Below are 27,613 nucleotides of genomic sequence, written 5' to 3'. Positions count from 1 at the left end.
CAAACAGCAGTTGCAGACAAAGGTTTTCATTAATCTTAAAGTGACAGATAAAGAAAAGCCTACTAAATTTTCTGCTAGATAATTAATCCCAAAGGATTATATGTACCTCTCTCATAATTGTCTTCTTAAGTTTCAAAAAGAACTTTTTCAGAATTAATGATAGAATGGGGTTTTTATACAAATACCTTAAAAATTAATAATATTCTTGAATTAACATAAAGGAGAAAAAAAATTAAATGTAGAAATATATATCCTCTTTAATCTATTTCTTGTTCTTAGAATTCAAAGAAATCATAACTATTTTAACAAAAATATTGAAGTATAAACATTTGTATTTAAATCCATGCACATTTCAGAGTGTTCATAGCATTCCAAATTGACTTAACTTCAAAACAAACTTCAGTTGCAGACAGAGGTGGTAATTCATCTCAATGTGACAGATAAAGATAAGGCTTTTGATTTTCTTCTGGAGGAAAGCTAATTAATCCCAAGGGACTCATAGCAGCATTCAGTTTACAATGGGAACATCTTCAGCAGTTATCTCAATTTGCCAATGCATTCTTATTTAAAGTTAAGGAATCTATCCCAGCACCCCAGCTCCAAAACAGGGGACATAGAGAAAAAAAGTAAGCATCAAAATATGTATTTCTGCCTATTGAACTACCATACCAAATTTGATCTTAATTGGGCAACCATAAAAAAGTTATTAGGACGGAAAAATGACAGACAGACAGACAGACGGACAGAGTGATTACTATAGGGCACCCGCAAATCCTTGCAGGGCCCTAATCATTGTATTAAACAGAGACATTAGCATGTATATGCCTCTTCTTGGGATTGAACCCAGGGCCTCTGTGCTTTTCCATTGAGTTAAAGGTTAACCTACTAGCCCAAGATGGTAGGAAGCAATGCACCTGTATCTAACACTACCACATGAACACATACATGTATTATTAAATACATTTTATATACAGTATAAACTTTATATATTACTGTAGTAATTAATGATTTTTGATGCAGCGTGTTATTTACTGCTGATCGCTATAAGTCGAAAATAACTGCAATTTTGACCTATAAACGCCATGGGACCATATATTTGTTTTTCATTTTTTTTTGTAAGGGCCCAGAAGGAAGTTTTTAATGATGCTAAGGATTTTCTGAAATTGCCATAGTTAAGTTCCGAGAGGGCCTAAGGTTTTTATAGAGTTCTATGGGAAAATAACTAGTGGTCTTTTCCTTATAGCCGCAACGATAAATCGCCATGTTTGATCTAAGTCACATTATATGTTTGAAGAATATGCTTGTACGCAACATATATAATCTAGGTTAGTAGAGTATTCGTTCTGAAACTGAAAGTACATCAAAAATAAAACTGAAATTTGATTGTATTCCGGGGAAAAATCATTCTCCATTTGGGCAACCAGTGGTCCCTTTTACAAAAAAACTTACGACTAAGACCAAAAACTTCAGATGATTGAAAAAAAATTTGTAAAATTAATGATTTCTGTTAAAAATTGCCAATATTAAAATTACTTTACTTCATTCCTCTTAAAAAGATGAAAACCATTTTTAATATATTGAAAGTTATAAACAGAATTCATCTTCGACGCAAGTTTTTTTTATATATCTAATCGCCCACAGCAAATTTTACCTGCTTTTTCGAGTGGGCAAGTGGTAATCCACAAACCTGCCTCTGATGCATCAACTAAGAAAGTTTAATGAGCATAGGCCTGAAATTGTTCAAAATATGCCTCTAAATCATTTTGAAAAAGAATGAGCTCAATATTTATAAAGTAATCTTGACCTATTTTTAAGTCAACGTAATGAGGGCCTTAGATGCATCAACTGACAAAAAGTCCTTAATGTAAGCAAAATATCAACATTTTATTAAAATTTAAGTAATTTCTGGACAACTTTGAAGAGACCTTGAGACCATGCTGTTTGCCTGAGGGTAATTCCACGACGTGCAAATTTTTATCTACAACATTGGTTCTTGAGAAGAGATTTTTTAGCAACCAGCATTTTTGTTTCATTTTTTTCTAATTATATCCCCTTGCCTAAGGGTCACTACTCAGTATTTTTTTTTTTTTTACAGATGGGAGCCATTAGGCCAAGGATACCTTGTGACAACTTGGACAATTATTGACCAAGGGGATATTGAGTAATGGCCAGCAATCTAACAAGTTTATGCACACTGCACAACGCATGCCGCACACCGAACTCAGAAAGAGCTAAAAATGTAGCATTTTACAAGTGTCTTACCTTTGTAAGTCCACACGGAGAAGATTGATCCTTCCTGGTTATCTTTCTCTTTACTGACAACATCCTCAAACTTCTTAGTCATGTCCAACACAAGGATGAAGAAGGCCTTTGGTGTTACATAAATTTGGTGACAGGCATAATACGCCAACTGCCCAGCAAAATCCAGCATGCTTACTGTTGGTAACTTCTCTTTTTCAGACAAGATTTTCTGGAAAATTTCAAATTTCACCATATCTGTAGCTTCTGAGGAGATAAGACTGGCCATTACCTCTACTGTGTCCTCTTCTTCTGTGTCCTCCATTGGTGAACTAATCATTTCCACATTCTCTTCTTTCTTTTCCTCGCGGCTATAAACTACTTCAGTGCTTTTATCAGTACTTCCTACTTCAAAATTTTCTTTTTCATTTGTATCAGAGCTGGCAACAGCACTACTGCTCGGATCTGGTTTCAAATCTGCAGCATTTATCCTAATAAATGACTTGAATGGTGAGTCATCATCAGCCACTGAAAACAGAGGAATGTTATTTAGAAATGTTTTCATTTTAACACATCATAGAAAAATAATGGTCCCTTGCTTTCGCTAAAGTGATGGGACAATAAATCTAATTTGTCCGTCCGTCTGTCCGCCCGTCACAAAAACTGTAACCTTGGTTATATCTTTTAAATGAGAAGAGATATAACTTTAACATTACACATACTACCTGTGACAAGACCTATCTAAATACACGATGACTTTTGACCTTGTGACCTTGAAGTTTGACTTATCTTTAAAAATATTAAAGTTAATAAACACTACTTTTACTGGCCATAACTTTTGAATGAGAGAATGATAGGGCTTTCATATTAGAGATATGTACTAGTATTACATTTGACAAGACATTTCCTAGTGAACTGTAATTTTTAACGTATTGACCTTGACCTTGGAGGTTAATTATGCTTTACAAATTACAAACAACTTTATATTAGTCATATACTATGAATGAGTAGAGAAAGGACTTTCATATTACACATGTATAATACCTGTGACATGATAATTTCTAAATACTTTGATTTTTTGATATCCGCAATCTTGACAATCAAGTTTGACCTACTTTAGAAGAATTAAACACTTTTTTTTAATTGGCAGTTTCTTTTGACTGAGAAGAGATAGGACGTTCATATAAAATGTGTATTAAATGTAACAAGACTTTTGACCTCGTTACCTTGGCCTCTAAGTTTGACCTTCTTTTCAAAAACTTTAATCTTGCTCATCAGGGCTTTTTAAATTATACCTGTGTATTGCCTGTGACAATAACTTTCTTCATACACTAAGATTTTTAATCTTGTGATCTTGGACTTCAATTCGGCCTACTTTTTTATTGTAAACTTTTCCTTTTAACTTTTGATTGAAAAAAAGATTGAGCTTTTATATTTGACCGGTGCATTACAATACTTGTGAGCATTTCTGTGCATGCTATGATTTCTGACCCCTTAACCATGATGATTGACTTTATTTTAGAAAGAATTCATATTCGGTGATAATTTCTAAATGACATGTGATAGTGCGTTCATATTTGACACAATAATACAAAATGTCATAAAAATTGACATCTCACCCACAAAGACTGGGGACCACAACTCTTTGAATTTGCTTGTTTATCTCTTTTTTCATAATTATTTATCTTTTTTTTCCTCATTGACAACAAACATTCTACCACTTGTATGTTATCTTATATTTCTATATTTTGTTCATATTACTTAAAATCTTCTATATGTGATGATGACTGGATAACGCACAGCTCTCTGGTTGGCTGCTCTAGATTAAAAATTATAAGAACTAGAAATATGACCATCAATCAAGAATGCCTTGGCCTGGCTTCATTAGTAAGGTGACATAAACATTTGTATTAGTGAATGAAGTTTGATGAAAATATCTTGAATAATTTCTTTAAGACTGGATTTAATAATAAACTTCAAGTGATATTTCTAGCTCTTTCATTTGGTTTTTTTTTTGAATATGTCTCAGAATTTTTTCTACCTTCTAAAACGCCATCTCTAACAATGAAGACATGTTGATGGACTTCCAGTCCCCTGGTGGACTCGGTAACTTCACTGACATCTTGGCGTTTCCATCTTAATCTCTTCAGCAATGTTGTTAGCCCCCTGGTGGACTCAGTATCTTGGCTGATATTGTGATGTTGCCCTCTTAACTTCTTCAGTAGCGTTGTTTTTCCAGCCTCGGCACATCCAACAAGTATTCCTCTGGCGTGGGAAACACTTGTCTTCTCCTTCCTCAGAAACTTCTTCAACTCATCAATTGTATTTATATCCTCAATGCTTGGATCTGTAACAAAAATAGAATGTTCTTGAATAGTCAATTCATTTTATGTAGAGATTTCAGAAAAAAATGTTACTCTGTTATTTATATCTTATCTTCCTGAATAATTTCCAAAATATTATCTGATTATTTTTTATTTTGAATTTTTTGATCATATGATTTACCTCAGGGACTAAGAACAAGGTAAGGAATCAAACAATTTTTGTAAAAAAAAAAAAAATTCGCCATCTAAGGTCTACAAATAAAAATAATAGTTTTTGTAGCGGAAAAATAGTTAAACTTTATTATTCATGAAAAAAAAAAAACAAGAGGCCCAAGGGCCTTGAATAGCTCTTCTGATAAATTGTACAATCTATCACTTCTATTAGAAGCACCCAACTCTATTAGTATCATAAAACCCAAAATGCATCAACTTACAAAGTTTGTTAATATTTAGCCAGTTAAGACTGAAGATATTTGATATTCTGTTATGGGTCAGAATTACCCGAAATGCCAGCAAAGATCAATAACACAATTTAAACTTAACAATAATTTATTTACAGTAATATATAATAAATATATCAAACATAAAGTACAAACTTAGCAAGAATCTAAAAATACATACATCAGAGTGTCCGTTGCTGCACACAATGTCCCAGTGAAAATATATCCCAGTTGTATCTCAATGATGCTCATACGACAAAAGTATTGTATCTATGCATCGAATTGACAGGGTATTTATACAGTATTATAAATCTAGAATATTCTAGAAATTATTAAATCATGACATTACTGGAACAATCTGGACATACACAAAATTTAAGAATATTCTAGATCAAATGACCAAACATGTTGACCACTCTGGAATGTTCAAGAAACTTAATGTTACTAATTATATACATAATGAAACAATACACATCTCACAACACCTCCCCCCTTAAAAAGTTTGAATGTCAATGAAAACTTATATTGTAAAACATGTACATTAATAAAAAATCTAATTTGTTCATGATACTCTGGACAATGCATCTGCAATAACATTATCTTTGCCTTTGATATGCTTAATTGTTATGTTGTATTCTTGTAACAACAAACTCCATCTAGTCAGTCTTTGATTCTTGTTTGACAATTTATGCAAAAATGTCAGGGGGTTGGGATCAGTATACACAAGAATTGGATGCAAAGTAACATTCAAATAAACATCAAAATGCTGTAAAGCTAACAACAAAGCAAGGCATTCTTTCTCAATAGTAGAATAATTTCGTTGACATTTTGTAAGTTTCTTTGAAAATTAAGAAACAACTCTATCTACCTTATCACTATGTTCTTGAAACAAAGCTGCCCCGATTCCAACATCACTAGCATCAACAGTAAGCTTCAACTGCTTAGAAAAATCTGGAGTTGACAGAATTGGATTGCTCATAAGGACAGATTTGATTTTATGAAACGATTTTTCACAGTCCTTTGTCCATTCAAAGTTTACCCTCTTTTGTAAAAGATTTGTAAGTGGACTAACAACTGAGGAAAAATTTGGACAAAATTTTCTGTAAAACCCAACCATGCCCAAAAACCTCATTAATTCTTTTTTGTTTGTAGGAATCGGGAATTTTACAATAGCTTCCACTTTAGCCATAATGGGTGTAACATAACCTTGACCTACTTTATTACCTAAATACTCTACATAAGCTTGACAAAATTCACTCTTTTCAAGGTTCACAGTTAAATTTGCTTTAGCTAAAATGTCAAATAAAGCACGCATGATTCGGAGATGTTCATCCAATGTGTTGCTATATATGACGACATCATCAATGTAGGCCTCGCATCCCTCAAGATCATGGAGAAGGGAGTGAATCATCCTTTGGAATGTAGCTGGTGCGTTTTTCATGCCAAAAGGCATTACTTTATACTGGTAAAGTCCATCTGGTGTAGCAAAAGCAGATATTTCTTTTGCTCTTTCTGTTAACGGTACTTGCCAGTAGCCTTTCAACAGGTCAAATTTACTGACAAATTTCGCGTTTCAAATGTTGTCAATACAGTCATCGATTCTAGGTATTGGATATGAATCAGTTTTGGTAACAGAATTCACCTTTCTAAAGTCTGTACATAATCGGTACGAACCGTCCTGTTTTGGTACAAGAATACACGGTGAGCTCCAATCACTTTTACTAGGTTCAACAATGTCATTGTCCAACATGTACTGCACTTCCCTTCTTAGGTACTGCAATTTTATTGGATTCAGACGGTACGGATGTTGTTTGATAGGCAGAACGTCACTCACTATGACATCATGACAAGCTGCATTAGTTTTCTTTGGAACATCCGAAAAGATTTGATGATACTCATTCGTCAAGTTTCTTACTTGTTCTTTTTGGTGAATGTTCAAATGTCCAAGTTTAGCATCCAAATCAGCCAAAACTTCCGAGTTTTTCAAACGAACACTATGATTACAATCTTTCTCATTCATTTCTACACTTGTATCACTTTCAATACAATTTTGAACAGTCTTAGCATTGGCTAAAGTGGAAACTGGTTTTACAGAATTTCGGTCACACCTTTCAAAATACTCTTTTAACATGTTAATGTGACAAACCTGTTTCTCTTTACGTCGACCTGGTGTCTTAGCTACATAGTTTACATCACTAATCTTGCTTTCAATTTCATAAGGGCCATAAAATTTGGCCTGTAAAGGATGACCAGGAATAGGTAAAAATACAAGAACCTTATCACCTGGCTTAAACACCCTATTTCTGGCATCTTTGTCATACCACATTTTCATTTTCATCTGAGAACTCTTCAAATTTTCTTGTGCTAATTTACAAGCATTGTAAAGTTTTTCTTTGAAATCAGACACATAATCTAAAAGATTAAGATCACTAGTCTCAGTCAGCCACTTTTCCTTCAACAATTTCAAAGGACCTCTAACTGTATGACCGAACACCAATTCAAATGGACTAAACCCAAGAGACTCCTGGACTGCTTCTCTTGCAGCAAATAGTACAAGATGAACCCCTTCGTCCCAGTCTTTTTCATACTGGTAACAATAGGTCTTGAGCATCGTTTTTAAGGTCTGGTGAAAACGTTCTAGCGCCCCCTGGGACTCAGGATGATAAGCAGTTGATCTATACTGCCTAATACCCAACTCATGCATGACTTGCTGGAACAACCCCGACATAAAATTTGAGCCTTGATCCGACTGCATTGCCTAGGGTGCTCCTACAAAACTGAAAAACTTGGTTAGGGCCTTGACTATGCTCTTTGCCTTTATATTCCTAAGAGGTACGGCTTCAGGAAATCGAGTGGATGTACACATAATGGTAAGTAAATACTGGTTTCCAGATCTGGTCCTAGGCAAAGGTCCTACACAATCCACCAACACTCGACTAAACGGTTCTTCAAAAGCTGGAATGGGTTGGAGAGGAGCAGATGGTATCTTCTGATTTGGTTTACCTACAGTGGCTGGAACGTTATTGTTGACAACTTACACGAACGATCACGTTACACGCACGATTCCGCACGATTAACGCACGATTAAACCTGATACACGAACGATCTTTCACGTTCACGATTCTACACGTTACACGATCTTACACGATTGCTAACGCAAACGCACGATTCTTCACGCAAAATAGTTCAAATTATTTAGGAATCGATATATCAAAAACGAAATACGGCTTTATATTGATTTTAGATTCAAAGAATTATCAATTAATATATTATATCATCGACTTTGATAAAAAGAAAAAAACAGAAATGGGTATTTCTGGTACTAAATACATGTAAGATTTTTTTTTTATTATTTTAGATAATAAATAATAATTTAGATAATTGTCCGACATAAGAAAACGGATTTTTTGTTCTATCAGAAGATAGTAGTAGGTGGACCGTAAAATTTGATTGAATTGGATTTCATAATAATTATGTAGAATGGAGGATACGATTGGGGATAAAATGGCAGCATGGAATGACTTAACTTAAAAGTTATATCAATATGTTTTCATTACTTCAAAATGTTTATGAATCTCTAAAACATGAAAAACGACATTGCAAATTATTGTTTTACTTTAAAAATTAATTGAAAGTAAGCTACAGAGCTAAATACAGTAAAACAAAACCCCGAAAATTATGTGCGTGACGTGCATGTACATTCGCCGACTAAACATTTATGTTAGCTTTGAAAAATGTTTATTTATCTGTAAAATTATTATTATTATTATTATTATTTTTTGATTATTTGAAAAATAAATAAAAAATATCTTACCACAATTAGCAACAAACAAGAATGATCTTCAGAAAAAATATAGTAAAACATCTTAGTACGGTATATCACAATAAGTCACGCTATTTGACGAGAACATAATGGTGTACGACTTACTATATTGCTTGTTTACAAGTAATAGTTAGCTCGTTCCGCATTCAATTATGTAAACTGCGCTTTATTTTTTTTTTATTTGGATTAAAAAATAAAATATAAACGAAATACTTGTTTCACAGATAACATTCCGATAAAAACTTACAAAACGAAATTTACACGTTTCTAAACGCACGTTCTCGCACGATTAAAACCGCAAACGATTGAGTCTGTTACACGCACGATCTCGCACGTTAAAAGAACGATCACGCACGATGAACGAACGATTCTACACGATTGGTTTGTCAACAATAACGTTCCAGCCACTGTACCATCTGACAGACATGGCATGACTTACAAAACTTCGAAACATCCTTTCTTAGCTTAGGCCAATAAAAATGACTCAAAATCCTATTATAAGTCTTATTGACACCTAAATGACCTGCCATGGGTGTATCATGAGCTAAACTCACTACATCTTGACGATAAGCAGCTGGTACCACTATTTGGTGAACAACACGCCACACTTCATCTGGGGAAGCGTCAGGTGGTCGCCATTTTCGCATAAGGATGCCATCTTTCATATAGAAGCGTTCTCCAAATTTAGTAGCCTCTTCTGGTGGAAGTGCCCTCTTACTAAGTTGAATGATATCTGGGTCTTTATGTTGTTCAGAGAGTAAACGTTCTCGGCTGAGGATGTCCTTGCCTTGGCTAACTAGTGGATGCAACTCATCATCCTCACCACCAAATTTTGGTAAAAGTTCTTTCTTCTCTTGCTTCTTGATATTGTGTGGTTCTTTGCTTGTTTGAGTGCCATCAAGGTCAGATAAGAAAGTGTCATTCAAATCAATATCAACAGAGGAATTCATCTCGTCAAAGGCTTGAGTATGGTCTGCCTCTATTTCTCGTCTTCTGGCCATCGCTCTAGTAACAGCACAGGCTGGATAAATGTCATCATCTTCATCATCGCACACGACATCTGGAGTGATTTTCTCACAAACTATAGGATCTGGTACAACTTTTCCACCAGCTAAATCGTTGCCTAGCAACAAAGAAATGCCTGGAACGGGAAGAGTAGGTCGAACACCTACGATAACAGGTCCAGTAACTAAATCCGACTTCAAACTAATTCTATGCAGGGGAACATTATTGACGCCTAGCTCCACACCCTGTAATAAAACTGACCCACCAGTAGAAGTCTGCTCAGACAAAGGAAGCACGCCCTCTAACAATAACGTCTGTGCAGCACCAGTATCTCTCAAAATCTGGACAGGTTTAATTTCGCTAGAGTCACCGAGTGAAACAAATCCCTGAGACATAAAGGGCTTATAATCCTCCATAGAATCAATAGAACTGGACTGTGAACCCTGGACATCAGGAGTGTCAGAACAAATCGAAACTAAGGCTTCTCTATCACCTCTAACTGCCGCACAAGCATGTGGTTGAGTTTTATCAAAATCTTTTTTCTCTTAAGTTTAAAGCATTCACTGATCAGATGACCCTTTTTCTTACAATAACTACAAGTAGGAAGCGACCCTATTCCAGAAGATCCTTCAAAACGTCCTGGACCGGACTTAGAACCACCTTGGGATGGAGACTGGGAACTTGTGAAAGACTGAGACCCTGAACCACTCTTTTTAGATGTGTCTGAATTGGTAGAATTACTGCTAGTCTGAGATCTTGAAACAAAATTCTTTTTATGAGACAGAGCATAAGTATCAGATATGACTGCTGCCTCTTCAAGAGTTTTCACATTCTTATCTTCTAAATGTGTTTTCAAATCTTGAGGAACACATTCCTTAAACTCTTCTACCAGGATGACTTGGCGCAAATTAGCAAAAGTTTTATCAAGTTTCTTAGATGTAAACCAGTTATCGAATAAATCTTCTTTCTCCCGTGAAAATTCAACAAATGTTTGATTATCAAACTTTCTATACTTTCTGAACTTTTGTCTATACGCTTCAGGTACTAACTCATATGCTTTTAATATTGCTGCTTTGACCTTCTCATAGTCTGAACTCTCAGCTACCCCTAGTGCAGAGTATACCTCAGCTGCTTTGCCAACCAGTACACTTTGTAACATCGTTGACCAAACATTTCGTGGCCATTTAAGATTCTCTGCGACTTTTTCGAATTGGGGGAAATATTTGTCTACAGATTTTTCTTGAAATTTTGGAACTAATCTGATATTTTTTGCTGCGTCAAATTCAGTTTTGACAACTGACGGTTCTGGTTGGTGCTGTAATTTTAATTTCTCTAATTCAAAGTTCCTTTAACGCTCTCTTTCTCGCTCTTGTCTTTCTAATTTGTCTAATTCAAATTTTCGTTCACGCTCTCGTTCTTCTCTTTCTCTTTCTCGCTCTTCTCTTTCTTTTTCTCGATCTTCTCATTTTAATTTTTCTCTTTCTAATCTCATTTTCTCTAACTCTACTTGAAACTGATATTCTGCCATTTTATATGAGCCTAACTCTGATTTAACTGTATATTCTGGAAGATCGTATTTTTCAAAGACGTTTTCTTCTACTAGTTTGTTTGCAACCTTAATTCTAATGTCTTGCTTTCTCTGAGAGGATTTAACATCTAACCCAAAATGCAAACCTAATGCGATCAAGTCATCCTTTTTTAACATATCAAAAAACCTGAACACTTGGTGAACTAAGAAAGTCTGTGACCGAAAACACCATGTTGATTTCTGCTGGCTTATAATCAAATTTAACGTTTATAAACAAAATTCTGACAATAAACTGCAATAAATTCTTTATCCCGGACGAGCCCCCAATTCTGTTATGGGTCAGAATTACCCGAAATGCCAGCAAAGATCAATAACACAATTTAAACTTAACAATAATTTATTTACAGTAATATATAATAAATATATCAAACATAAAGTACAAACTTAGCAAGAATCTAAAAATACATACATCAGAGTGTCCGTTGCTGCACACAATGTCCCAGTGAAAATATATCCCAGTTGTATCTCAATGATGCTCATACGACAAAGTATATCTATGCATCGAATGGACAGGCTATTTATACAGTATTATAAATCTAGAGTATTCTAGAAATTATTAAATCATGACATTACTGGAACAATCTGGACATACACAAAATTTAAGAATATTCTAGATCAAATGACCAAACATGTTGACCACTCTGGAATGTTCAAGAAACTTAATGTTACTAATTATATACATAATGAAACAATACACATCTCATAACAATGATTATAAAATACCATAAGTAATTACGTCAAAGTGACGGAGATAATTAAATATAGCCATCAAAATTAATGTCAAAAGTTGTTCATGATGACCTACGTTATCCGAAAACCCAAGATGCCTAAACTGACAAAGTTTGGTGATTCTAAGCTAATATTTACCTGAGATATTCAAAAGTAGGTCAATGTGACCTACTTTTTGGTCGACATTCTCCAAAAACCCAAGATGCCTCAACTGACAAAGTTTGATGATTTTTAGCCAATAAGTGCCTGAGATACTTAAGAGTCAAAATCAGCAAGCATCGAGCATTGAGTTAAAAAATGTGGAAAGTGGCATAGAAACAGATTTGGTTTAAACTCATATATAAATTTTCAGAACAAAGTGTATGATAGAAAAAAGCAAACAAAAAATAATTTTTCGCATTGTTGCTATGAAAACCACGCGCCTTTCAGATAGCGTGTTTTGTACTTTATCATGACACTTGAATTTATGGTTAAACAAATACTTTTTAATTACTAGTCATTAAAAAAAGCTTTTTAGATTATCATTTAATTTATATAAATGTACTCTATTTTAGCAACTGTTGATTTTTGAAATTCTCTTCACCTTTTGATAAATATAACTAGTTTTCGAAGGTTTATTTTGCTTTAAAAAACAGCAAATTTGAAGTACTTTATAAGAAATCTACAACCACATTAAAGCTTATCAACATAAAATATTTATTAAACAGTATTTCTTCTAGAAGAATCAAGAAAAAAATCTGCAGGCAACTTAAGCATTTATATATGATAACTGATTTAAATCCACAATTTTCTGTAACTTTTGCTTCAAATTACCTCCCTTTGGTGTAGCTCTCTAACATAGGAGGAATAAACGGTAGTTTGCTTACATTGTTTTCAATAACAATGTACAGAAGACTAGCAGAAAATTACAAACTTGGAGCAGTCTGAGCCCCAGTTTTGGCGTTTTCATGAGTCTTGATTACGGTGAGTGATTGAAATTTTTACAATTTACCATTACAACAGTTACTGAAGAATGTAAAGCATAAATTAACCATTTCATATAATATCTAACACTTTGCAAGTGTTTTTGCACATTTTAATTTAATTCTGATTGATTAATTATGTTAGCATTACTTTAGTATTTTATAACAAAAAAGAAAAGATTATGCATTATGCATGGCCTGGGGAACCAGGGAGAGGGGGGTATCCCCCCCTCCCCCCCCCCAAAAAATAAAATAAATATAGCTGACATTAAACTAGAATATGAGCAAATGAAATTAAATCCCCGAACTTAGATTGTATCTACGGGCCTAACGTGAAAAAATTGGTCGTTATCAGTTACATAACGGTCCGTGTAACACTTAACAATTCAAATTTCTAAAACGATTTAGAGTTTTAGAATGTTAATATATTAGTTCAAACATCTAACTTTCAAAAACTCAAACTGATTTGGTATATTGAATTTTAATATTTTACTTCAAAAATCTAAAATTTCAATTTTCCAAACAGGTTTAACATTTTGAGTTTTAAGATTTTTATCTTAAATATTCACAATTCAAATTTCCAAAAACACATTTTGTATTTTAAACTTTTGAATCTTTAATCTACCGTTTGTTCAGAAAGTTTACGCTTAACAATCTAAAATTCGATAACGTTTTCGTCTTTTGATTATTTAAAATTTACTTCAAACTTCCAACTTTCAAACGCTTTAGATTTTTAGAAATTTAGAATTTTGATTTAAAAACTCAACTTTCAAATAACCAAAACACGTTTGTACAGTTTGAGATTTTAGAAGTTTACTTCAAATATCCAAAATATGAAATTCTATACCTGGTTTAAATTTTGGATATTTAAAGTAAAATTCTAAAAACTCAAAGTGTTAAGTTATTAGAAATTTGAACATTTGAACCAAAGTTCCAAATTTCTAAAAATCTTAAACGTTTCAAAGTTGGATTTTAGAAGTTTGAAGCTAATTTCAAATAATGGAAAGACGAAAAATATTACCGAACTTTAGATTGTTAAGTGTAAATTTTCTGAACAAACGGTAGACTAAAAACTCAAACGTTTAAATTCCATTAATCGTTTTTGGTAATTTGAATTTTGAAAATTTAAGGTAAAATTCTAAAATATCAGAATTCTAAAATCTATTATGAAAATTGAAAATCTAGAGTTTTGAACTAAAATATTAAATTTCATTATACCAAATCAATTTGAGTTTTTGAAAGTTAGATATTTAAACTAGTATATCAACATTCTAAAACTCTAAATCGTTTTAGAAATTTGAATTGTTAAGTGTTACACGGACCCATAACTGTATCCCAAACTATAAAGTTTAATTTGAATTTTGTTTTACTTTATTGATGGTCGGGTAAATAAAAATTTTGTATATAATAGTAGATATCTTTATTTACCATTTAAGATAAAACCTGCTTTTTACATGAAAAATTATGAATTTATGAAAACCAACACTATTATGAAATAATTGTAAAATGGAATGACCTTTTGTTATGGCGTCCGTAAAAAAGAAAAAGAAAAGGGGGCAGGGGGTTAACTCTGTACTTAGTTAATATATTTCAGTTTAGGAAAGGGGATTACCTTGGAAGTATTGTCATACAGACAAATGTATTATGTACTGTAGTGGATTAGTGGTAACTGGATTGTATATATACCACAGTAAAATAATTAATTAAAAAAAAAACTTTTTTTTAAGCTGATGTCATCCAGTGTTTACTTATAAAAGAAAATTCATATTCAGCTGGCATTTTCTCCGAATAAATTATTACAGTTCAGACCATTGATGCTGGAAGTGAGTGGATAGGGTTACCGGAGACTCAGGGATCCAGAAAATAGATTCATAAATTGTACAGTGTATTCATGAAAGTGGATAAAAAAAAATGTTCAATCCAAGAATAACATTCTTTGTTTGTCTGTTAGCATTTTTTTATTGATGTAAATCTAATAACTATCAATTTTTAGCACGCAGATTCATAATCATTAGATAGTAGAAGAATCTGAAACATATAGCTTTATATTCTGCATTTTGAAGTATCATAATTAAAACAAGGTCAATATTAAATGATCAATTAATTAATTTCAAAACTGACAAAATTTTTTTGTGAGAAAATAGAAAGAGTGCTTATTTATATATTGTTCCTAATGTACCACTGATGTTGGTGTGAGTGAAATAAAAATGATGATGATGAACTTGTTTAAAGTCTGACGACACGTTCCTCAAATTTATGTTTTGTATCTCTAGGTATTATATACCAGTATATATGTAAAATATTCATATTTGTCATTCTCTTCTGATTTCTACATTGTATTCAAAATGTTTTTAAATATAAGTACATTTGTACAACCAAAATTTTGATATATGCCATTTAAAGGATTTGCCCATTAAGGTTATTAATGAATATCTTTTAGGGTTAGTTCAAGTTAAGACATTCATATACCAGGGTATATATATAGCCCTTCAAGATTTTTATTTTAGGCACCAGTAGCTACTGAGGTCTTAGCTGTCTTGCAATATTGTTTCTTAATTAAGACATCAGGAGAATATAATGTATCATTGGTTCAATACCAAAGGTTGCAGTCATTCGTTCTTGACAGACATGATATCGTTTTTGAAAGTGCATGGTGTGGGGTAGGCATAAAAAACTGTAAGAAAAAAGTGGGGAAATTCGCCAAACGCGCAAGGGGGGGGGGGGTTAACATCAGGTTATGTTGAGAAAAAAGTTGGGTGGGGAATCCCCCGTAACCAACTCAAACCTGCTGTTACATGCCTGATTGATATGGTTTACTTTAAAATTATGTGAGCTGTCATAGTGACTTTCATAAACTAGAATTTTTGTGAGCAAGCTCATAAAATGATACCCACCCTCCTGCTATTTCTTAAATGTTTTTTATTTCAAAAAAGGTCCAAAAATTGATTTAAAACCTTTTCAAAATTTTGCTAGTACAGATATACATACCTAAAATGACTATGACATACATGTATACTCAAATCATGGGTAGTAAAACCGTTGTGTTGAGCACAAACTTCCAATTTCTCTTCATTCGAAGTTAAATATGTAAATGTGCCAAACTCATATAGTACACTTTTACTGCAATGACCTTGAAAAAGCTATGTCCTTGAGTCAAGGTCAAACATGTCCAAATGAAGTTAATGAACTTTGTTCAAGGTCATGACAAACCTATATAGCTCAAAAATAATCCCCGAGATGAAACTTCAAGTCTTTTCATTAGAATGTTACAGAATGGGCAAAGATTGCACTATTCTTCTACCAATGACCTTGAACTTGTTCAAATGACCTTGGTTAAAGTTTTTGACACATCTCTACATCACAAGCAATCTTATTATCAAGTAGGAACTTTCAGTGGCACTTCATTGAAATGTGATTGACAAGGCAAATTGTTACATACATATGGATGGGTGAACAAGGTGATTCCTACCCCCCCCCCTCACCCCCTCCTTTTCCAAGTTTCGTTTGTGAGGAATATAAAATTCCTTTTGAAATTGAATGTGCATTTATTTATCAACAATAGCAATATTATGAGTATCCTCTGATCAGAAGCAATATGACCAATGCAATGGACACTGTACATGTATTCAAATTACCCCATCCCTTCAAAAAAGCTTATAATTGCCAGATTTTCACACATTTTAAACCATTTGTAACTTTTTTCTTCTAAAGTTGCCTGCAAATTTTATTGTATAGATATGACATATAGATAACCCCTAACAAGATCACATCTTTCATTTTTCCAGCAGTGGTTGTAGATTTTGTGTATAAAGTGATAAACATATGTAATTTTTTTCCAAATTTATAAGCATTGACGCCATGTTCTTTTCCCGTTGTCATGGCAACAATATCACTAAAGAAATTTTGTTTTTCCTATTGTTGGAGAATAAAGTAATTCCATCTTTTAACAAATAAAGTAATCCAAATACCTTATCTTATCACGTTCAGAAAACATATTCATAGAAAAATGTCTAAAAATCATTGATTTTCATAAGGATTTATGAACCCGTTGCTAAGGAAATGAATTTCCTTGGATACCAGTCCCTTCATACGTTCGAAAAAAAATTTTTAATTGTGTTTTAGCATTAGGTAGGACAAAATCTTTCATATACCAAAAGCTTTTGAAAAAATAAAATTTTGACTTTCCATTCAATGCTCGATGCTTGCTGATTTTGACTCTTAAATATAGCCATAGTGCAACCACTATTGAAATAACGACCACTTTTAGAATAATTATATCAATAGTGGTTGAGAGTGCATTTCAATAGCAAACATACTTAGTAACCACTATTGAAATACGACCACTATTGAAATAATTATATCAATAGTGGTTGAGAGTGCATTTCAATAACAGACATAGTTAGTAACCATTACTGAAATACGACCATTATTGAAATAATTATATCAATAGTGGTTGAGTGTGCATTTCAATAACAAACATAGGTAATAACCACTATTGAAATACGACCACTATTGAAATAATCATTTCAATAGTGGGTCGCAGCACAGCTAAGGTTACAAAAAGGAGGCGGAGCCTAATTTGTACGGGAAAACTTGACTTTGACATCATACACGATATACGTCATACAACATTTCTTTAAAAAACCACAAAATGAGTTTATCTGCTAATTTAACCAGTATGAAATCATCAAACTACATAAAAACTTACTACAGCGTGTTGTTTTGTTGTTAGTTAAATCCGAAATAACAAGTTATAAACAAGTCACTGATCTGTCAATATGACGTCATTTCTTACAACGTGACGTAGTTTGTATGCAGTGAGAGGCAGATCAAGTAATATTTTCTCAACAAAATATGTATTCTCTTATTAAATAAAAAGTTATTTACAGATATTCTATAGGCCAATAATTTGAATTTGATGTCTTCTTCGCTGTTTTATTGATATATTTTCTGTACATTACGTATTTAATTGACACTGCCGTATATTTATATGTATGTACATCGAAGGGTAATGTGGGGGTCTTAATAAATCGATGTAGTGCAAGGGCATACGCTCTAAGGATCAAAGTAAGCTTTTATATTTCAACTATAGAACTATTAAGGTATCTGAAAAGTGCTGCGATCCTGATGAAATCTTAAAAACAATTTAATTATACCAATATTTCATGCCGCTGACCAGCAAAAAATATAGCATTAGGCCATACAAGTATAATTCTAACAATGAAATTGCAGAATTTAGAGAGGATCGCAGCGTTTTTTAGAAAGTACAATGCGTGTTGATAATATTTTTATACTAAACTTGGAAATTTAATTTGGTTATGCCCTTGCACTAATAATTTTTATATGTAACATCAATACTTCCAGTCAATGTGCTAAAATCGCGCGACTACCGCATCAAGTGACTAGTCTAAATATAAAATAAAATCGTCCTCGATATGTAGTTATTAATCATAATTACAATTATCCGATATAAATAATGTACTAAAAATAATCGCCATCCCGATTACGAATACATTTTTAAATGCAAAATTTAGTCGATATTTCCATTGGGCACCTTAACTGTACTGCGGTGAGAGTGTATTTCAATAACAAACATAAATAGTAACCAGTATTGAAATACAACCACTATTGAAAAAAATTATTTCAATAGTGGGTGAGGGTGCATTTCGCTTTCTTTATAATAACCATAGGTTTCAACCACTATTGAAGTACTACCAGTATTGAAAGAAAAGTTTCACAGCGTCAGCTACTTTTGAAATAATTATTTCAATGTATATTGGATTCATTGTTCAAAGCACTATAGAAATCGATAATTTTATTCATATTGAAATCTTAGTTTCAAAAGTGAACATTATTTCAATATTGGTTGCAACCTATGTTAGTTATTGAAATGAATCTCACCACTTTTGAAATAATCATTGCAAAAGTGGACGTATTTCAATAGTTATTACGGTCTATGTTTGTTTTTGAAATGCAATCTCACCCACTAGTGAAATAATTATTTAAATAGTTGTCGTATCTCAATAGTAGTTATTACCTATGTTTGTTACTGAAATGCACTATCAACCACTATTGAAATAATTATTTCAATAGTGGTTGTATTTCAATAGTGGTTATTACCTTTGTTTGTTATTGAAATGCACTCTCAACCACTGTTGATATAATTATTTCAATAGTGGTGGTATTTCAATAGTGGTTATTACCTATGTTTGTTTTTGAATGCACTCTCAACCACTATTGATATAATTATTGCAGCCCGGAGGACCGGGCTGCTCTATACATATAAGTTTAATTGTTGGTGTATGGGGATTGGGGTGGGAGTAGTTATGTAGAATTAAAGGTTTTCTAAACATTGAAAAGATTGTTTATCAGAATGTTCTTTCCATTTATAAATTACGAGATACATAAATATATTTACTTCCATACAGTGAATCTGTAAAAATACATATTTTTTTTATATTTTATATATAAAGTTACTTATCATTTACTATAAAAACAACGACAGGTCCCTTTTTTAGAACATCGAATTTTACTTCTCGGATAAAAACGTACTCTGCACAGTACGTGTTTTATACTTTAAAATTGAAAAATTAATACATTTTTAAATCTAAAGGATGCGTGTGTCTAACTTCAACTTATATTTTATGCAGCCAACATTTACTTGAGGAATTGATCAAGTTTAAAATGGTATCGTTTTTCTTTGATTTTTATCTGACTACAAGTTTTTTTAAAAAAATATTTGCGACTATCGTCTCCATCAATTAGACGCATGCCTTTTTACACATATCGAAGCGGTTTGTTGATCAAGATTTATTTTTAATGTTTACGTTATATATTTCCCGGGCGACAATTGATGGTTACATCAATGTTTTCTTGTTTCAATAGTGGTTGTATTTCAATAGTGGTTACTAACTAGGTTTGCTATTGAAATTGAATGCTATTGAAGTTTGATGATTCTAAGCCAATTAATACCTAATGTACTTAAATATAGCCATAAAATGTCGAAAGTAGGTCATCGTTACCTACATTTTGGTCGATATTTTTTAAAGACCCAAGATGCATCTACTGACTAAGTTTGATGATCGTAGGTCTGAAGGTAATCAAAATATGCGTTTTGATCTATTTGAAAACAAATGTCGGCAAATTTCAAAAAGTAGGTCAGTGACCTACTTTTTCATTTATATATTCTAAGGTCCCAAGAAGTACAAAATTTTAAGATTATAAACCTACCAGTGTCTGAAATAATGGGACTCAATGTTTTTAAAAAGATAAGTCGTAAAGTTCAAAAAGTAGGGCACGGTGACCTACTTTTTAGTTGATATTGTTTGAGGAGCCAAGATGCATCAACTGACCAAGTTTGATGATCATAGGCTTTAAGGGTCCAAAATATGCCTTCAAATCAATTTGAAAACAAATCCAAGCAAAATTTAACAAGAGGCCCAGGGGCCACATCGCTTTCCTGAGCAATTGGCTAGGAGAAAGCACATATCAGATCAGAACTGAAAGTTTACTGGGAAGGGTGGGGAGGGGGAGAGGGAGCTCGAATATTAACCCCCCAGGGGGTCAAGATTTGAGCAAACTAGAATCTACACTACCTGAAAATGATTCCCTATAAATATAACTAAGCATAGCTTTGAAGTACTTGAAACGAAGATTTTAAAAGGTTTTTCTATATATTCCTATGTAAAACTTTAATCGGCCATTTGGCCCCACCCTACCCCCAGGGGTCATGATTTGAGCAAACTTGAATCTACACTACCTGGGGATGATTCCACATGAGTTTCATCTTTCCTGGCCCAATGGTTCTTAAGAAGAAGATTTTAAAAAGATTTTTCCTGTATATTCCTATGTAAAACTTTGGTCGGCCATTTTGGCCCCTTCCTAGCCCCGGGGGTCATGATTTGAATAAACTTGAATCTACACTACCTGAGGATGATTCCACATGAGTTTCATCTTTCCTGGCCCAGTGGTTCTTTAGAAGAAGATTTTTAAAGATTTTTCCAATATGTTCCTATGTAAAACTTTGATCGGCCATTTTGGCCATACCCTACCCCCAGGGGTCATGATTTGAACAAACTTGAATCTACACTACCTGAGGATGATTCCACAAGAGTTTCATCTTTCCTGGCCCAGTTGTTCTTGAGAAGAAGATTTTTTTTTAAATGCCATTAATTTTTTCTGTAATTCATAGTTATCTCCCCTTAGAATAGGGCTTGGCCCTTAATTTGAACAAACTTGACTCCCCTTCACCTAAGGATACTTTATGGCAAGTTTGGTTGAAATTGACCCAGTGGTTCTTGAGAAGAAGATGAAAATGTGAAAAGTTTACAACAACAACGACGAGGAGGATGACTACAACGACAACGACAGACAACGGACAAATTGTGATCAGAAAAGCTCACTTGAGTCTTTGGCTCAGTTGAGCTAAAAAGTAGGCCACCGTGACCTACTTTTGACTTAACATGATGTGAAGTCGTAAGATGCATCAACTTACAAGATTTGTTGATCCTAGTCCTAATAGTGGCAAAATATACGTTTTCATTAATTGTAAATTAAGGTCAACTTTGAAGTGACCTTCAGACTACGCCCATTGCCCCATGGTAATTCCCCGTGCAAATTTTATTTTTCGACATATCCTGATCCTTGTATGTAAGTTTGGTGAAAATCTGCCTGGTGGTTATAGAGATGAAGATTTTTTAACAACCATAACTTTTTGTTTTGTTCTCCTGATTATCTCCCCTTGTTTAAGTATCCCACCCTTATTTTAGTTTAAATGATAGCCCATGGGCCAAGGATACCCTGTGACAAATTTGTTACTGATTGGCCAAGGGTTTCTTGAGTTATGGCCCATATTCTAAAAAGTTTACGCATACCGCACACCACACACCGCACAAATGGCCATAGTATTAGCTCTTTGAGCCTTTGACTCAGAAGAGCTAAAAATTAACTATGAGTCATCTAACAAACTTTAAGAAGTTTTAAAAACAATAAAACATTGTTCATGAACATAATGAATTGTTTAACACAGCAAATAAACACAAATAAAAGTGAAGACAGAAAATATAGATTTTTGTCATATCTGTGCCCTTTAGATCATTTTTACTGTCGAAATAGCACTATTTTGACTACACAATTTATCTATATAACTTCACTGAATATCAGCAAATCTCTAATTGTACACCTTATTTTCTGTGAATTTAAAAGAAAATAGATTTTTTTTTTTCATTTTGGTTCTTACATGTATTAAGCATGTTAAGCATGTTATAAAGATTTTTGTTTTCTTTTCAACATTATAAAACCAGAAAATGAAATAATGATTTGTTCAATAAAAGAGTACTGAAAGAAAAAGATTAAATACCATGATAAAGAGAGACACCTGCTTCCCAACCACCCACCCCAGGAAGAAAAAATTGGGGGGGGGGGGGGTTGGCTGATATGACTTTATAAATACTGCTGACATTTGTTTAATTGAAATCAACAAAAATTCCATGCAAAAAAGTAACATACATGTATAGAATGTCAACCAAGTACACAGTGTAAATTTACTGAACACCTGCTACAGAAATACACAACATTCCTAGACAGAGTTGTGTTAATATCAATGCTGTTTAAATCTGTCAACACTATACAAAATGTTTGAAGTCACTGTAATTGAACTTTGTCTAAATGGATTATTAAAAGAACTACATATATCATATAAAGATAAGAACTAGGACATTGCCCCCTCCCCCCGCCCCCGACCTCCAAATCCTCATATTTCAATCCCACACATTAACACCCCACCCATTTTACAACTATTTTTCCTGTTTCCTGAAATTTGTTGTGATCGTTAAAGTTAACTTAGCTACAAACCACCTGATGTATTCATTTCCTGACTCTAGCAGACAAAACCAATGAAATGTTCCGTGAAACGTTTGCGTATTGAACCTTGGAATGTCACATGAGTAAAGTGATTATAATATCAATTGTTGACATTGGGGCTAACTTGACGGCCGGTAGTTTGGAAACTTTTCAAAAAAATAAGATATGTGACGCATTGTCCTTTGAATATGTTTAACATGTTTTAGTTTAAATTGAAATACGTCCCTATCCTTCATATATATTTTGTTACGAGGCGCCAAGTCAAAAGTATCTCACCGTGAACCTCTCGCATGCTTGAGTGTGTTAGACCCCTGACTCAGAAACTAGTTTGGCTCGGAATTATTTAGTACTTTCATGTAATATGATATATCAAAATCTGCACTTAAGACATTGTTTAATACCTATAATACATAAATCTCATGAAAATCAGGATTTTTTTTTTTGCGCGAAACATTGGGAGCAAACTCTGATAGCTTAAGTCACTCATCCTTTTGTTTGAACGCATTGAATGGCGTATTCAAAGTATATTTCATATAATGATAAGGTCTATGACATTACAACCTCCCTCCCCCTCCAACACACATGAACCCCACGCCAATTTAACAACCATCTTTCCATTTTCTGACATTTATGATGATCTATGAATTTAACCTACAAATCATCTAGCAGAGGAATATAAAATATAATCATGATAATGTCAACCCAAATAGAAGACAGTATCGATGAGAAATGTTTTACAAATTATTTGACAGTCAGAGAACTGAATACTTTATACTACATTATACATGATCATGATGATCATGCAAAATCTATGTCAGGTCTTATCTGTACAAATTAAGGAGTAGTTTGTCACAGATAACAAAGTTAACAACTAAATACATATTAGAATAACCCAAATTAAATGTAAAATATATTGGTTTCAAAAATTTTTTAGTTATTCATTATTACTTATAAATTATCCTCATGTAAAAACATTTCTTGTTACATAACACAACAAGTTAGAATTCAATTAACCATGTAATGTAATTACACTTTAGCTATCAGTATGATAATCCCTTAATGATGTTAATATCAGTTAGTATGATTAAACCTTAATGTCTTATAATTAAATATAAAACAATGACAATAATATACTGTAAACACTAAACATTGTAAACAAACATGATACTTCAGTATAACTTACCAGTCAGATTATCCCCTACATAGATAAGTCTGTAAATGTTCACAGGGTTGTTGTCCCATGAACCGAGCCACACAGACCTGGTGATGTCATCATAACTCAGGCTGTATATCCTGTCTATCCCGCCTTGTGCTGTATCTAAGTGTGTCAGGTACTGACCGTCTTTATCAATGATATGTACTGTGTGGGTGTTAAAATCAGACACCAGGATGTGTGACAGCGCGTCAGTACAGATTCCTAGTGGTCCTAGTTTTGATCCTGATGGAGGACCTGTGTAGGAGAAGCGATGTCTTCCTTTACTGTCTGTCACCACTACACCACGCCAATAGTCAGACACAATAACATCTCCATTGCGGTTCTCTGTGATGTAGTTAGGTACTTTATACAGTCCCTGACCTGTGTTGTCGTGCTGTATGGTCTGTATGTGTTCTCCTGTGTTGGTGTAACGGTTTACCTGGCCTGTATCAGTATCAGTATTACACGTCCCGACCAGCAGGTGTCCAGTGGAGGGGGAGCTGTAGACACAATGTGGTCTCCATGGTGCTGTGTATGGTATTACTGCGGTCTTTACTTTATCTGTAGACAGTTTAATGATGTTACTGTTACTGTCTAAATAAATCACATAACTATCACTATTCACAGTATGTACTCCAGCACCATATTCAATTAAATCTGTCACTTGATCTAGTCTGTCACCTATCGTGTTAATTAAGATGAGATTGCCTTTATTATCACTGATCCAGACCCGGTCTGTTGACACGTGGGTAATGTGAAGACACTCACTAACACCTGCCACTGTGACAGATTTCTGTAACACAAATCTATACATGACTGACACCAGACTTCTATTTCTTTTTCCTGTGACTTTATGATCCTGTGTTGATTTCCTTCAGTCAGGGAGATTTTCTGTAAATTACAACATTGTTCTAGAATTATCTACATCAGGAACACAATGTTTATAAATAACAAATGTACTCATTTAAAATGTTTTGGTTTTCAGAACTTATACAGTGTTGAACAATTAAATAGAGTTAACAGATAGACATAAATACCTGTACATTCGCTTCTCAATGATTTGTGTTCATTCATAGCAGCCTCCAAGTGTACTCAATCAAACCTGTCTAACAAAGCAATATTTATAATTTAAACACATATATAAATTGTGACTTTGTTCAGATTCTTATAGATGTTAACATGAAATTATTTTAATCGTGACATTCAATAACATTGTATTTACAATTCAGTGTGTGAAGTTGTTAATTTACAGAAGAAAAATAATGATAAAAACTGCATTATAAGCTTTCTTACAAACCGCTTCGCGGTTTATAAAGCGTAGTAAACTGTCCCAAGTTATATCATATCGGATAACACAAGTTGAAATTAGCTTCATTCTTTATTTAATGATACCTATCTACAGAGTCTTATAGTTACTCTAGAACTTTCCTATCTAACACTTTTTGTAATACCTATAAATTAATAGTGGGTGAACTGCCCCAAATTTTGTTATATCGGATAATATAAGTTGAAATTAACTTCATTCCTTATAATTTAATTTCAGTGTAGACAATGAGACAATATATCCTCCGGAAAAAGACTTCAAATTGAGCATTATTTTAAACGTAACGTTAAGCGGATTAATACGCTTTTGACGTAACTCATTGTGGCGTAGACAAGTAATGCGACACATAATATTATATGTTCCTCTAAATTATTCAGCCAATGAAATTGCTTGATACAAGTGAAATTAAATTATAATTATATAATGGGCCAAATCGCTCACATATGCACACTGGCTTGGATATAAAAGCTGAAATTACTTCAGTATTTAGTAGTTTGAACAGGGATGGGGTTGGGGGTCTGAAATTTTAAACTACCAACTACCCGATGATGCTTCCATACTACAAATACCTTTACTGCTTTTGAGCAGATGATTTTTTCCTATTTATTCAATTGACACCCCCCTCCCTTTGTGGCCCTGCCCTAACCGTGGTAGCCCTCATTTGAACCAGTATGACTTTGTACAACCTGAGGATGCCTCCACCTCTATACATTAAAGATTGCTTTTCAGTTCTTGGATAAAAAAATCCTTGATATTTATAGATTTCCAATTGCGGCCCACCCTACCTTCCCCCTAATTCACATTCATGACTTGAACAAACATGAACCAACACTACGTATTAACATAAAGATATGAGCAATCATGGCTTTATAGTTCTTCAAAAATTTGATTTTCCAATGCATACATTCATATGTAAAACTTTTATCATCAATTGTGGTCTCGCCCTACCCTGTTGGTCATGATTTGAACAAACTTGAATCCACACTACCTGACAATGTTTTCACAATTATGAGAAGATTTTCAAAGATTTTTTTCTATATATTTCTATGTAAAACCTTGATCAGTCATTGTGGCCCCTACTGAATCTAAACAACATGATAATGCTTCAACATGAGTTTCATTTTTCCTGGCCCAATGGTTTTGGAGAAGAAGATTTTTAAAAGATGTAATGAATTTTTTGCTAATTCATAATTATCTCCCCTTGGAAGAGGGCTTGGCCTTTTATTTCAGGAAACTCAAATTCCTTTCAAGCAAGAATGCTTTGTGGCAAGTTTGGTTGAAATTGGCCCAGTGGTTCTGGAAAGAAGTCGAAATATAAAAAGTTTACAGACAGACGGACGCCGGACAAAAATGTGATCAAAAAAGCTCACTTGAGACTTCAGCTCAGGTGAGCTAAAAAATAAATTTAGGCATTAGTTAAACCTGTCAAAATGGTGATTTCTTCCTCTTCTTTAGCTTTACATACTTCAACAGCACATCCTGGGAGACCTGTCAAAATAAACACAGTACAATGAGTAAATATTTATGTATACTTCAATGTCTTGAAAAACTAATGTTATTGTATGGTATATTTTAGATTATTCATTGAAATGTAGACCTGAATTTTGTCAAGTCTTTAAAATACCAACCCGTAATATTAAACAAGAGGACAATGGGCCACATCGCTCACCTGAACACCATGGCTAGGAAAAAAATAGAAACTGGTTTATTATTGAAAAGTTTAAATCCAAAAGTACTCCCTTGACCAATCATGGCTTTGCTATTCTTGATAAGATGAGAAGTTTCATACATATATATCTGTGTAAAACTTAAGTCGGCCATTGTGGCCCTGTCTTTACCCCGGGAGGTTATGATTTGAACAAACTTGAGTCTGCACAACTTGAGGATGCTTCCATAGGAATGTTATCAATTATGGATTTGTTATTCTTGAGAAGAAGATTTTAAAAGAATAGTCCTACATATATCTATCTGAGTAAAACTTTGGTCGACCATTGTGACCCTTCCCTACCCCAGGGGTCATGATTTGAAGAAAATGGAAACTACTCTACCTTAGAATGCTTCCATATAATTGTGATGAATTATGGCTTTGTCATTCTTGAAAAGAAGATTTAAAAGAATTTTCCT

The 27,613-nt window shown here is 33.4% G+C and overlaps 1 protein-coding gene across 1 annotated transcript in view; it reads right to left on the bottom strand.

Annotated features, from left to right (window-relative positions):
- The window catches only part of LOC134237223 (uncharacterized), a gene marked incomplete at its 3' end in the record, with an annotated part of 43,083 nt that extends 18,036 nt beyond the window's left edge, over positions 1-25,047 (bottom strand). The window contains exons 1-3 of the mRNA XM_062719326.1: positions 24,154-25,047; positions 4,280-4,585; positions 2,263-2,766 (exon numbers count right to left, since the gene is read on the bottom strand). Of these exons, the coding sequence (XP_062575310.1) occupies positions 2,263-2,766; positions 4,280-4,585; positions 24,154-24,979 (1,636 nt within the window). The remainder of the gene's footprint in view (positions 1-2,262; positions 2,767-4,279; positions 4,586-24,153) is intronic.
- Positions 25,048-27,613: the final 2,566 nt, after the last annotated feature.

Source organism: Saccostrea cucullata, unplaced genomic scaffold (genome assembly GCF_032062105.1).
Source record: "Saccostrea cucullata isolate Sc308-1 unplaced genomic scaffold, CSIRO_AGI_Scuc_v1 ctg6695, whole genome shotgun sequence".
Taxonomy (NCBI): Eukaryota; Metazoa; Mollusca; class Bivalvia; order Ostreida; family Ostreidae; genus Saccostrea; species Saccostrea cuccullata.
Note: the sequence above shows the minus strand (reverse complement) of the source record. Positions and strands in the feature narration are given on the sequence as shown.